This window comes from Hordeum vulgare, chromosome 3H (assembly GCF_904849725.1).
Source record: "Hordeum vulgare subsp. vulgare chromosome 3H, MorexV3_pseudomolecules_assembly, whole genome shotgun sequence".
In the NCBI taxonomy this organism is placed as follows: Eukaryota; Viridiplantae; Streptophyta; class Magnoliopsida; order Poales; family Poaceae; genus Hordeum; species Hordeum vulgare.
The window spans coordinates 211,378,416-211,392,585 of record NC_058520.1 but is presented as its reverse complement, the minus strand read 5'-3'; the positions used below and the strand labels follow the sequence as shown (position 1 = coordinate 211,392,585).

Below are 14,170 nucleotides of genomic sequence, written 5' to 3'. Positions count from 1 at the left end.
ACCCTCTAGTCAACCATATCGATCCTTTCAATTGGTATGAGAGAAACGTAACTTTATTAAGGGTTTCACCACCCGAAGAGTATGGTTGACGATGGTGAGGTTCGGCCCGAAGGGTCCCACGCCATGGCTTCACTCAAGATGTCTGTGACGACCGAAGTCAAATCCATGCTTAAAGAATTACTTGAGGGGATGAGGAATTCTCCCGATCCGTTGCTTCTGGCTAAACCCACCTCATCGGTGTTGGAGGCCAATTCCGACAAGGAAGCGGCTAAAGGTATTCAAACTTTCTCCCCTCATGACAAGAATGGGAAGGGGACATTTGCCTCGATTCCCCCTCACCCGGTCTATGGAGGTCCAGTTACTACACCGCATATTAATAACCTAGCACTACAAGAAATATGTCAATTAATGACCTTCAATATTGGTCACCGAATGGTCATTGATTTTCATTTGTGACCTTTTTACGACCAAAAATAGACTGTCAAAAGCTGAGGGTCTCTAATGAACTATAACGACCTTTTTGCTGGATTGTTCATAGGATTTTACGACCAAACGAAAACATTAAAATTATTTTGATCGTTGGTTGTGCGCCCAAGCCACATCGGATCCAACGTGGCAAGCTGATGTGGCAAAGTTATGACCAATTGGATTGATCGTTGGTAAGAATCAGCCCGTTCCAGTTCGGTGTTCTACATGGATCGAGCCCAACAAATCAGCCTTTTTATTATTTTTTCTATTAATTTTCGTCAGCTACATGGGCCAGGCCAGGCCCAACATTTTCGCCTTTTTATTTTTGGGTTGTAGCCTTTGTTTTTTGTTTTTTAATGCACCCCAATTGTCAAGTTCTGGTAAGTGGGTCCCACATGTCACATTCTGCTTTGTGGGCTCATGTTCTCAAGGTCATGTTTTTCAGATTTCAATATGCTCATAATTAAACAACCAATATTTAAATCAAAATAAACAAAAAATAGACACAATACTTCAAATAACAGCAAAAAAGCAATCTTTTACATAATATAACACATATAAATGTGATCAACATTAAGTTTACAATCAGATAAAAAGCTCTACAAGTGTATAGTAATGAAGCATCACATGGGCTTCATTACTCCCAGAACTAGATCCACTCAACTATGCTTCTTCTTCTTTGTCCTGATGCTTGTGAAGAAACATGAAAGGATAGCATCGGCACGTTATACAACAAAATGGTTAGGAACAAAATAAAAATAATCTAACAGCGTATTTAACAGTAAATAACAAATAATGCAATAAATTGGTACAAAGCAAGGTACAATGCATAGGCGAGAGCAACAATAAATTGGTACTAAATCCAGAAATCACCATCGGAAATAAAGTTAATAGGACATTTTAGAATCAATTTGTCAGCTCACAGTAATGTTTGCATTGGACACATCCAGAACTAAAATTATACAGAAATTCCTAATTCCAATGCCCAATGCCCGAAATGTAAGATGTTGGTTCTGGAAAAAAAAACTTGCAACCAGATTTAAAACAGAACAGCAAGGTGCTGCTATGACCAAATCCTAACCAGAATGCATTTAATAAAATGGATTGCTTCTGGCTGTTGTAGTAGAATGCATTTAACCAGATTTAATGCATTTAATATATATGCATGCTAACGACATGTAGGTTTCATCAGGTCATGATAAAGTACTCCAAACCGTTGCATGCTTTGCAAAAAAAAAGATGAATCTCACTAATAGGAGCACTAGATGATTAATGGAAGAAGTAATCTGTAGATTACACAGTGAACAAGTAAAGGATTTATATCTCTCCCTGTGGAAGAACTAAGTCGATGAAGACATGCAGCAGCAGTAGGAGAAGCTTTGCATCATCAGTGTAATGAGAAAACTGGTTATTGCAGAGTTCATCACAATGAGATTAGTACAGCAGCAAACTATACTAGCAGCAGAGAAAATGGAACCAAATGATTATTATTACTATAAAATTAAAAGGAAGCTCAACTTATATCCATGGTTTCCCTCTTGTGAAGCAAGCATCAAACAACACAATAGCAATGAAATTGCACATCCGAATCGAACAAGACGTGATGGGGTGTTGTGTCGAGAACAATTGCAAGTATTTTGTGCACATCACATCAGATCTGCATGGGTAGAAAGACAAAGTGGAGCTCACCATGTGTGGGGGTAGGAGAGATAGGTTGAGCATCCATGAGGAGTCATCCACCTGCAGCAGCAGCTTGTCCGCGTCATAGCAACCTGCACGCAAAACAAACGCAAGGATCAAAATAAGAGGAGATGCAGAAACTAAAGTTGGAAGCCGCGTTGCCGAATGCTAAATCAACAATCGACAATCAACAGAAACTGAAATTGGATCAGAATTAATGTTTGAAGCTGCTAAATCAACAATCCAAAACTGAAGCTTTTTTATATATTGGATTTAATGCTGGTAAAACATTTAATCATTGGATAAGGGCCATGCAAGCAACAATATTTTTAACATCTGAGCACAAATGAATAAATTATTATAACCTATTAACTAGCACATGGTCCATAACAGTGTATGTTGTTCACTAAATAGAATGTTACAGAGATATCACTAACACTTGCATTAGAGGATCCAAATGGAAAGTAACTCAAGCACCCTGCAGCCCCACCAAGTCGAGCTGAATGCAGCAAGTTGAGTAGGGAATGGCGACTCACCCTCCACCACCATAGCCTCTCGACGGGCGTGCGCTTGGCGGGGATGTCGAAGGGGTCGTCATCCCCGGTGCCCCACCCGTCGTCCTCAAGGGCTTCGTCGCAACCGTCATCATCGGGCAGCACCTTGTCGACCCGCCGCACGTAGCACCCCGGCGACGCCTCGGGCGACTACACGCCGACGTCCTCGACCGGCATCGCGCCGCTGCCATCTTGGCATGGTTGAGGAGGAGGAGCTCCTGTAAACCCAACTTTTAAAGAATGAAGGCCAGCATATGCAAATAAAAAATTATGAGAAGTTAGAAACATAATCAAGGGTTATTACTGATACAGGGGCACGTGTGGGAAAAAAACAGCACTGCAGAAATTCAGTAGTTACCTGAACGTCCAGCAGGAGCCGCAATGGGCCTGGTTTTTGACGGGGCTAACGATCCCATCCTCCCTCCAGTCTTTCTGCAGCAATGACAACATCACTTATTCCCCACATTAATGGAGTCGATTGGTACGTACATCAACTCTGCTGCTTCCTGGATCAAGCGACATAATACTTGCAAATTAAGCGTCAACGGCTACAACAGGACATAGTCTATGCTATATATTCACTCGTCTTCGCACAACCATACTAGTTATAAATAGCACGAAATGTTGTGCGGCAATCCTTACCACCATGCTACTTGGGTAATTAAGGGGGTGTTTCTTTCCAGGGACTTTTTGGTGTACGGACTAAAAAAAGTCCCTTTTAGTCCCACGTGAAAGAAACAGGAGGGACTTTTAGGGACTAAAAGGGGGTATTTGGGACTAAAGGAAGAAGTCCCTATGGGAGGGACTTTTTGGCACTTTTTCCAACAATGCCCCTACTTTTAGCATGTCATTTAATAACTTCTAGTATATTATTAGGGGTAACATGGTCTTTTTGCATGTCATTTAATGACCTCTAGTTCATGTTTAGTCCTTGTAAAGAAACGGGTAGGGACTAGAGACTTTTTAGTTGGGACTAAAAAAAAGTCTTAGGACTTCTTAAAGAAACAGGGCCTAACATTTCCTGCTCTTTCATTGGCTGGTGTACATACGATGGAAGTAACTTTTAACTACAACATGTGCCTGGACCGTGGAAGAAACAGCTAACACGGTCTTCCTTATCAGGGGACATAAAAGTCCTTAGGACAATAATTAGCGCACATTGGCCCTCCTGAGCAAATACAGCAACAAGCAAAATCCTGCAGCAATTCAGGCTCGACAGCTAGCTGGTTTGAAACCCAAATAAATTACTTATCCTGGTTTTCGAACGGAGGATATATTGACATCTGAAACTGACCATGTGACCCTGCTCGTCCTCAGCAACCGTTACTAACGTTACCATACAGATATAGGGACCATTCCAACTCAGCTACGCTACCAATAGTTCATAGTCTGCGGTGAGAGTAGTAAGTAAAACTTGGCACTTACGGTCTCCGGGAGCGCGGCGGCGTCCCGCATGAGGTGGTTGCCGGCGAGCATCGCCGAGCAGTTCTGCGCCGCGCCGAGCCGGGTCGCCTGGATAAGGACAAAATTACGGGAATTACGAGATGAAGGCACATAACAGTTACTCCATCAGATTGCATGCAGAAAACAATGTTTGATGCAAATAGATCAACCAGCCAAAGCATCCGTACCCACTACCCAGCAAAGCTTGACCAACTTAACAAGCATTAGTTGTTAGTTTTAGCTTTGACCGATTGAAGCATCGGTAGTCAGCTCAAGCACAAAACAATGTTTGACGCAAACAGATCAACCAGCCAAAGCATCAGTACCCACTACCCAGCAAAGCTTGACCGAGTTAACAAGCATTAGTTGTTAGTTTTAGCTTTGACCGATCGAAGCATCGGTAGTCAGCTTTTAGTTCAGCTAGGTTGGCATATGGCGATGTGAATTTAACAAGTTTCCTGCCTAGTACAAGTATGACATTGCATAATGTTTGAATATACAAATGATGACAACACTCTCAACAATTGCATTGGTCTGGATTCTCTACGCTTAATCATCATCAATTATCAAACTGTGCATCGAGAGGTCCAATAGCAAGCAATTTAACAACACACACATGGATTACTGCTACATCATCAGCAATTCAAGAAAAAACACCATCATAATGGAATAGATCGTAATGAATTGCTTAATTAACATCTAAAATCATCGAGCGTACTAAGTATTCTCAACAATTCCGAGCACGTGTATAAGGACGATTTCAAAGATTCCATGCCGAATGTTAAACAAGTGACAACTAAATGTTCTTTCTAAAGCCGCCCCCGATCAAAAAGCAGAATTCTTCCCTGCCTAAACTTATCTACGAAACACGCATCCACCAATTCCTTCGCCAAATCCCATCGTATCCTACACCGGCGCGGCCCTGGACCAGATCCATCTGCCGTACCAAATCCACCAAGCCTAGCAATCCCCATCGAGAACAGATCGGGAGGAAAGGGGGAAGAGATCGGGCGGGCGCTCACCTTCTCGGGGTCACCGCCCTTGTCGGGGTGGTTCTTGATGGCGGCCTTGCGGTAGGCCTTCTTGAGGTCGTCCTGGGACGCGTCCTTGGGCACGCCCAAGATCTCGTAGTAGCGCGTGCTGTCGCTCTTCTTCGGCGGCCCGCGGCCGAACATCTCGCCTCAGGCAATGAGCACGAACTCTCCAAGCTCGGCGGAGAAGACGAAGGGGACGAAACCCTAGCTGGTTGATCGGTGGGGGGATGGGGTCACCGGTGGGATCGGTTTGTGAGGTGGGGTGGGGGAGAGGGGGCGGTGGTAGCTATAGCGGAGCGCGGGACGGGTGGCCGGGAGAGCGAAGGCCTGGGGACGCACGACTCGAACGCGGATCTGCGGAAGCGCGGGCGCGGGAGTGAAGGAATGAGCTCGTATTGCCTTGATGTACAGGTTCCTTCAGCAGCGGCACTCTGCATCGGGACAATTGTTTCGTTGTTTTGGCTAGGTCGCTTGGACGAGAAGTATGTGAAAGGGCGATAACGGGCTAAAAACAAAAAAAAAGAGGGCGCACAAGGGAGGAAGAATGGTCTTTGGGAGGTGCCCGGCCCAATCAACCACAGGCCACCGTTTCGGCATCCAGAAAAGCAGCCCTCCAGGACAGCTGGCCCAGTTTGTGACCAGAAATCAATCGCATGGCCAAGAATGTCCAAAGCACCGGATCCGACGGTCAAAAATGTACAACTCGTGAGAGGCCTTGTTTAGGCTCAGTTTTAATGTTCTTAATTCAATGCCTCTTGGGTGTTTATATACAGTTACACAGGGAGAGATAAGAGGCCATCCCGGTTACGATGGGCATGGCCCTGCATGGGAATCGTGGCTAGTGGCATGCGATATGCATGGGTTAGTTGAGATCCAAGAGAGCCGGTCGTGTGGTCAGCTAGGAGCCCAACGGGCATGCGACGTGTTCCAACACCCCCCCCCCCCCCCCCCCCCCCCCGCAGCCACAACGTGGGGAGCTCGAACGTTGAGGCTGGTGCGGAACTCGTTGAAGAGGGAGGTCGGAAGCCCTTTGATGAAGATGTCGGCGAACCGGGAGCTCGTAGGAACGTGCTGGACACGCACTTCGCCAAGAGCCACGCGCTCGCGGACGAAATGGAGGTCGATCTCCACATGCTTCGTGCGTTGGTGCTGCACCGGGTTGCTGGACATGTACATGGCGCTCACATTGTCGCAGTAGACGACGGTTGCATGTGCAGGAGGCTGATGGAGCTCGCCGAGGAGTCGACGAAGCCAGGCAGACTCGGCAATGGCGTTGGCGACGGCGCGGTACTCGGCTTCGGCGCTGGAGCGGGAGACCGTGTTCTGCCGCTTCGAGGACCAGGTGAGCAGGTTGGGACCGAGGAAGACGCAGTACCCCGAGGTAGATCGTCGAGTGTCGGGGCACCCTGCCCAGTCGGCGTCCGAGTACGCAACGAGATCCGAAGCAGTGGAGCGATGGAGTTGCAGACCGAGGTGCATCGTGTCGCGAAGGTAGCGTAGGATGCGCTTGACGAGCTGGTAGTGGGCGTCACGAGGCGCGTGCATGAAGAGGCAGCACTGCTGCACCGCATAGGACAAGTCCGGGCGCGTGAGCGTGATGTACTGGAGCGCGCCGGCGAGACTCCGGTAGAGCGTTGGGTCGTGGAAGAGCGGCCCAGCATCGGTGGAGAGCTTGGAGAGCGTGTCGACTGGCGTGGAGATGGGCTTGCAGTTGAGCATGCTGGCGCGATCGAGGATCTCGAGGGCGTACTGTTCCTGGGAGAGGAAGAGCCCAGCGGCGGTGGTGGCGACGTTGATGCCGAGGAAGTGGTGCAGGAGACCGAGGTTCGTCATGGAGAACTCAGCATGTAGCGAGGCGATGATGTGCTGAAGAAGCCCGTCGGAGCTGGCGGTGAGGGTAATGTCGTCCACGTACAGTAGCGGGTAGGCAAGGTCACGCCCACGCCGGAGGATGAACAGCGATGAGTCCGAGCGAGACGCGGTGAAGCCGAGCGTGCGGAGGAAGGCGGTGAAGGGCGAGAACCAGGCGCGCGGAGCCTGCTTGAGGCCGTACAGGGAGCGGTTGAGGCGGCACACGCGCGACGGGTGAGCGGAGTCGACGAAGCCGGCCGGTTGCTGGCTGTAGACCGTCTCGGCGAGGTGCCCGTGGAGGACAGCGTTCTTCACGTCCAGCTGGTGAATGGGCCAGGAGTGCCCGGCGGCGATGCTGAGCACAGTCCGGACAGTGGCCGGCTTGACGACGGGGCTGAATGTCTCGCCATAGTCGACGCCGGCTTGCTGCGTGAAGCCGCGAAGGACCCACCGAGCCTTGTAGCGAGCGAGCGTGCCGTCGGCGTTGAACTTATGGCGGAAGATCCATTTTCTTGTCACCGCGTTAGCACCTGCAGGACGAGACACCAAACACCATGTATCGTTCCTCATTAGAGCATCATATTCCTCAGGCATGGAGTTGTACCAGTTGGGGTCTTGGAGAGCAACGCGGTAGGAGGATGGGATGGGGCTAATGGAAGGGATGGTGGTGTGCAGGGAAACGATCTTTTTAGGGAGGGAGATGCCGGACTTGGCCCGCGTGCGCATGGCGTGGGTGTTGGTTGGCGGGGCAACGGGAACAGACCCGGGGGAGGCGCGCTGGTGCTGATGATGGGAGGAGCGGCCTGGGTAGCGGGAGTGGCCGAAGACGAGCCGCGGGGCGTGGGAGGTTGGCTGCATGGGGTGTAGTGGTGGGGCCTGCCAGAGGCGGGCTACATGGCGGTGTAGCAGCGGGGGACGTGGGAGGCACGCTGCATGGGATCAGGGGAGGTGCGCTGCGTGGGCTCGAGGAAGGCGGGGTTGGTTGAGCAGCAGGCATGGGATCCGCGGGAGTTGGTTGGCTGGGAACTGCAGGGCGCTGCATGGGTGGGTAGCGAAGCGCGGGAGTAGGAGGCAGGGTGCTACGTGTGGGAGGAGGCGGTGCGGCCACCGGTGATGTAGCGGAGAAGTAAGGGAAGACAGTTTCGTCGAACACAACATGCCGGGAGATGATGACACGGCGAGAGGCGAGATCTAGACAACGGTAGCCTTTGTGTTCGAGGGCATACCCGAGGAAGACGCAGCGAACGGCGCGAGGCGCAAGCTTGTGCAGGCTGGTGGCGTAGGTGTTAGAGAAACATAAGCAACCGAAGACCCGAAGGTGGTCGTAGGAAGGGTGGCGGCCGAGCAGGCGAAAGTGGGGTGTTTGATGCGCGATGGCAGACGATGGGCGGCGGTTGAGGACATGTGTTGCCGTATGGAGGGCCTCGACCCAGAACTGTTCCGGGAGGCGAGCATGGATGAGCAAGACACGGAGGATGTCATTCGTCGTGCGAATGAGGCACTCGGCCTTGCCATTTTGGGGCGACGTGTGGGGACAAGAGAGGCGGAAGGAGGCGCCATGGCGGGAGAAGAGCGAGCGGAGAGGTGTGGTGAGGAACTCACCGCCGTTATCACATTGCATGCATTGGATGGTGACATGGAACTGCGTCTGGACGTAGGCGAAGAAGCGTGTGATTGTGTCTGTGGTGTCGGACTTGTTCCGGAGGGGAAAGGTCCAGGGGTAGTGAGAGAAATCATCAAGCACCACGAGGTAATATTGAAAACCAGAGAAGCTACACACAGGCGAGGTCCATAGATCACAATGTAATAACTGAAATGGTGTTGTTGTAACAGAAGTAGAGGAAGAAAACGGTAGTCGAGGCTGCTTGCCTAATTGGCATGAGTTACAAATGCTACGGTGGCTCACGCCAGGAGTACATGAGGGAAGAAAATCTTTAGCTAAAATGGAGATGGAGTTATTGCTCGGGTGGCCTAAGCGAAGATGCCACAGGGTGTCGACGACGGAGAGTGCATGTTGGACGCCGGAGTTGCCGAAGAAGGGGTACATGTCGCCGTGGCTAGTGGATCTCATCATGACGCGCCCGGTCGCTAGGTCCTTCACAGTGAAACCATATGGGTCAAATGTAATGGAACAGAAGTTGTCAATGGTAAAACGAAAAATGGAGATGAGGTTGCGGATGATGGAGGGGGAGACGAGGATGTCGTTGAGGGTGAAGGAACCCAAGTTTGTGCGGCCTACGGCGGTGATGGGAAGACGGGAGCCATCCCCAACGGTAATGCCAGAGGAGTGATGCGCTAGGGGGAAGAACACGAGGTGAGGGTGGACGTCTTACCGGCGACGTGGGAGGAGGCACCGGTGTCGAGGATCCAGTCCTGGGCGCCGGCGTGTTGCTGCTGCTGGAGCGACAGGTTGTGGAGCGCGGCGTTGAGGTTGTGGTACTGCTCCCAAGAGGGCCCGCCGGTGGCCAGAGGCGCCGCGGTGTACGCGTGATGCGGAGGGGTCGGGCAAGGCCCGAGGACGCCGGCCGCGTTGGGGGCGGACCACGGCGTGCGAGGCTGGGGCGGCTGGGGAGGGAAGGGTGCATCCCAAGGGGCGAAGTAACCCAGCCAGGGACGAGTGTCTGTCAAGGCAGGTGTCGGAGCACCGCGGCCGCCTGCCGTGGGGTTGCCCGAAGGGGAGCCGCGGCCGCGGCCGCGCCCACAGCCTCTCCGGCGCGAGCTTTTGTCGCCACGAGGGGAGGACGCGCCCCCCTTGCTCTTGTCAGTGTTGGGAGCAACGGCGGGGTCGGGCGCACGTCCAACGGTGAGCGCAGTGGAGGGCGAGCCGCCTGAGCCGCCAGTGTGGCCATCCATGCGTGCCCGTTCGTTGGCGGATAGCTCCTCCATGAGCAGACGAGAGCGGGCTTGGATGAACGTGGGGAAGGGGTGCTGCATCGTCAGGAGGGTTGCCATGACATGGAAACGGCGGCTGAGACCGCGTACGAGCTGGAGGGTGAGCGCTTGGTCGGAGATGGGGGCATCGGCGTCGCGGAGCGCGTCGGCCAGCGCCTTGAGCCGCCTGCTGTACTCGGTGATGGAGAGGTCACCTTGCAGGGTGTTGCGGAACTCCGCCTCGAGGATGATGGCACGCCCCGACTAGTTGTCGCGGAACAACAGGTGGAGTTGAAGCCAGACGTCGTGTGCCGTGTGCTCCGGCGACATCACCACGTCCTGGAGGTCCTCGGCGATCACCTCGTAGAGCCAGAGAACGACGGTGATGTCGTCGTTGCGCCAGACGGCGGAAGCGGCGGCGGGATCGGTGGTGACGTCGAGATGGTGCTGCACGTTGTGCTTGCAGCAGATGAAGTAGAAGAGTTGACGCCACTTGGAGTAGTTTCCGGTCTCCAGCTCGAGCTTGCGGGGGAAGTGATGGGCGATGGAGGCAGGGAGGCCGGCGAGGGCGGATGGGCCAGCGTCAGCGTCGGCATTGTCGGGGGCGCCGAGGGTGAGGCGCGGGACGAGCTCGCTGCCGGCTGTACGGAGGGCGGCCGCAGGCACCTGAGAGAGAGCGGTGCGGGAAGAGGAGCGCCGCGGGCGGGAGTGGCGTAGGAGGAACCCGCACGAGGGGCGGCGACGGCCTGCTTGCCGCGGTCGACCGTCGAAGGGGTGCGAGCTACGGGAAGAGGGGCGAAGGGGTTGCTGGGTGTGTTGTCGAAGTCGGCGGAGCGGCTGCGACGGAGAAGATGATTCATGGCGGAAGCGAGGATCGAAGCTCTGATACCAAGTGAAGGAATGAGCTCGTATTGCCTTGATGTATTCAATCCCTCTTGGGTGTTTATATACAGTTACAGAGGAAGAGATAAGAGGCCATAACGGCCACGATGGGCATGGCCCTGCATGGGAATCATGGCTAGTGGCATGCGATATGCATGGGTTAGTTGAGATCTAAGAGAGCCGGTCGTGTGGTCAGCTAGAAGCCCAACGGGCATGCGACGTGTTCCAACAGCGAGAGCGAGAGGACCGCGCCACGGCCGGAGCCGCCGGCAGTGAGAGCGCGCCGAGCGCTAGGAGGAGCAGCAACACCACCGACGCGAGCAGCAGCGCGACCAGGATCGCCTTGGACGGCTTCCCGGGCCTCCCGCCCCTGGCGCCGCCCCCCAGCAGCGGCCTCCCGCCCCGCCACGCCATCCTGCTCGCCATCGCGCCCGCCCGGGATGGGAGGCGGCCTGGCCTCGAGGCCGTGGCCGGCGGGAGGGGTGGGGAAGAGGAGATCGATGGCGGGGTTGGGTTGGGTTGCGGGAGGGGTGGGGGAGAGGAGAGCACGGGAGAAAGGGAGGAAGGAGAATAGAGGAAGAAAGGAGTCAGGGGGGTGGATGGAACAATTCCAACAGGACAAAGCTAGGGTTTGGGCTAGAGAGATGAGGGCTACCGTTGGATCCGGGCTTATCCAATGGCCGTTGATGCATCATCCGCGTGACATTCATATGGACCAATCAGAATGTAGTAAACACTATGAAGACGTTATGACCATCTAAATTGGTCATAATTGATTGAAAATAAGGTTTTTTACAAGATTTTTTTTCTTTTTCGAGTGACAAAGATATTTTATTATGAAGGACCTTGTTGACAGCTGATATTATGCACAATGGTGCATATTGGAATGACAAACAATGTTGCCTAAGGAAGTTTTCATTTTCTTTGGATGAAAAAATCATTTTCCATTTTTTTGAGTGCCCAAAATGAGTTTTTTTGTGAAGGACCTACCATATATTTGTTGCAAAATTGGACCAAATCATTTTTCTAAAATACTAGGCCATATTAAATGCACAATTGACCAAATGGTTGGGTGTCAAAATCTTTTATCCACCTCTTGTGAAAAAGACAAACTTTCGACGAATCAGGTGGATGGGGGTCAAATTTAAACTGCAATTGCCTCATAGTTTGCTTTTTTATTTTTCCCAAAAATTATTTTCAGATACAAAAGTATCTATTTAATCATAGAAACATCAAAAAAAATTCCCATGAAAAAGATTCAATCACTCGCTAGGAACGGTCATACCCGCTACTTTGAGTGCATTTTGAAATGGCCATGAATAATTAAAAAAATTAAAAAAATGGAAAACCTTTGCATTGTGTCATTATATGTGACAAAATTACCAGGAAAAATAATAAACTTGTATTACGGCAATTATTTTTAAAAAGTGTTCTCAGAAATGGGCTATCATGTGTGAAGATTCATGGTTTTCAAGCCAAATGACCAATCTTATGGCCACATTCATGGCATAGTTTGTTCAGATGATCTAATATTATGCACAAGGGTGTATATTGGAATGGCAACAATGTTGATTAAGGAATTTTTCATTTTCCTTGTATGAAAAATTCATTTTCCATTTTTCAAGTGCACAAAATGAGTTTTTTTATGAAGGACCTACCATATATTTGTTTCAAAATTGGACCAAATCATTTTTCTAAAATACTAAGCCATATTTAATGTAAAATTTACAAAATGGTTGGGTGTTAAAAAACTTTTATCCACCTCTACTGAAAAAGACAAATTGTCGTCGATTCAGCACGAAGCGGGTCAAATTTGAACTAGAGGTGCCTCATAGTTTTCTCATGATTTTTTTCAAAAATGATTTTTAGGTAAATAAGTATCTATTTAATTAGAGATCCAACAAAAATTTGATAAGATTCAACCCCTAGCTATGAACGGTCATGCCCGTCATTTCGACCGCATTTTGAAACGGGCATAACAAATAAAAAAATAAAAAAATGCAAAACCTTCGCGTTGTGTCATAATATGTGACTAAGTTACGAGGAAAAATAATAAACTTATAATACGATAATTATTTTTAAAAAGTGTTCTTAGCAATGAGCTATCATGTGTGAAGATTCAAGGCTTTCGAGCCAAATGATCAATCTCATGGCGAGATTCATGGCAGAGTTTGTTGAAACGATCTAATATTATACACAAGGTGCATGATGGAATGGCAAACAATGTTGGTTAAGGAAGTTTTCATTTTCCTTGTATGAAAAATTTATTTTTCATTTTTCAAGTGCCCAAAATGAGTTTTTTTGTGAAGGACCTACCGTATATTTGTTTCAAAATTGTACCAAATTATTGTTCTAAAATACTAGGCCAAATTTAATGTACAATTAACAAAATGGTTGGGTCTTAAAAGCTTTTGTCCACCTCTAGTGAAAAAGACAAATTGCCGCCGATTCAGCAGGAAGCGGGTCAAATTTGAACTAGAGGTGCCTCATAGTTTTCTCATGATTTTTTTCCTAAAATCATTGTTAGGTAAAGAAGTATATATTTAATAAGAGATCCAACAAAGTTTTGGCAAGATTCAACCCCTAGCTATGAACGGTCATGCCTGCCGTTTTGACCGCATTTTGAAACGGGCATAACAAATTAAAAAAAATCAAAAAAATGCAAAACCTTCGCGTTGTGTCATAATATGTGACCAAGTTACCAGGAAAAATAATAAACTTATAATACAGTGATTATTTAAAAAAAATGTTCTCAGAAATGGGCTATCGTGTGTGAAGATTCATGGCTTTCAAGCCAAATGATCAATCTTATGGCCACATTTATGACATAGTTTGTTGAAATGATCTAATATTATGCACAAGGGTGCATATTGGAATGGCAAACAATGTTGATTAAGGACGTTTTTATTTTCCTTGTATGGAAAATTCATTTTCCATTTTTCAAGTGCCCGAAATGAGTTTTTTTGTGAAGGACCTACCATATATTTGTTTCAAAATTGTACCAAATCATTTTTCTAAAATACTAAGCCATATTTAATATACAATTGACAAAATGGTTGGGTGTTAAAAGCTTTTATCCACCTCTAGTGAAAAAGACAAATTGCCGCCGATTCATCATGAAGCGGGTCAAATTTGAACTGCAGCTGCATTATAATTTGCTATTTATTTTTCTCAAAAATCATTTATATGTACATAAGTATATATTTAATAAGAATTAATTGGTGTGGTGACTTGAAGCCGAGGTTTGGATGGTGGTCGAGGGCCCCAACTCCACAGCGCATGAACTTGCATGCGAGCCGCGTGGTCACCGCGTTACCGTTGCGTTGCCACACATTCTGGGTGGAATAGGCATGTTTGGTGGGTTATGCACTCCCTCGGTAGGTGTCA

The 14,170-nt window shown here is 49.4% G+C and overlaps 1 protein-coding gene across 5 annotated transcripts; it reads right to left on the bottom strand.

Annotated features, from left to right (window-relative positions):
• Positions 1–986: 986 nt before the first annotated feature.
• Positions 987–5,647, bottom strand: LOC123443538 (chaperone protein dnaJ 3-like). 5 transcript variants are annotated; one of them, XM_045119951.1, is made up of 6 exons: positions 5,168–5,646; positions 4,128–4,214; positions 3,061–3,134; positions 2,685–2,932; positions 2,158–2,240; positions 987–1,872 (listed from the first exon to the last, which is right to left on the bottom strand). In XM_045119951.1, the coding sequence occupies exons 1-4, from the start codon at positions 5,318–5,320 to the stop codon at positions 2,794–2,796; spliced, it is 453 nt and encodes a 150-aa protein (XP_044975886.1). In that variant the 5' UTR covers positions 5,321–5,646; the 3' UTR covers positions 987–1,872; positions 2,158–2,240; positions 2,685–2,793. The 5 variants fall into 5 exon arrangements, with proteins under 5 accessions (XP_044975886.1, XP_044975888.1, XP_044975887.1 ...); XM_045119953.1 differs by having other exon boundaries at positions 987–1,158; XM_045119952.1 differs by having other exon boundaries at positions 987–1,152.
• Positions 5,648–14,170: the final 8,523 nt, after the last annotated feature.

Coding starts and splice junctions, on each gene's coding strand:
- LOC123443538 (XM_045119951.1), bottom strand. CDS start 5,320: ATGTTCGGCCGCGGGCCGCCGAAGAAGAGCGACAGCACGCGCTACTAC. Junction 4,215..5,167: donor AGGGCGGTGACCCCGAGAAG/GTGAGCGCCCGC, acceptor GTCCTTATCCAG/GCGACCCGGCTCGGCGCGGC. Junction 3,135..4,127: donor CCGCCGCGCTCCCGGAGACC/GTAAGTGCCAAG, acceptor TCATTGCTGCAG/AAAGACTGGAGGGAGGATGG.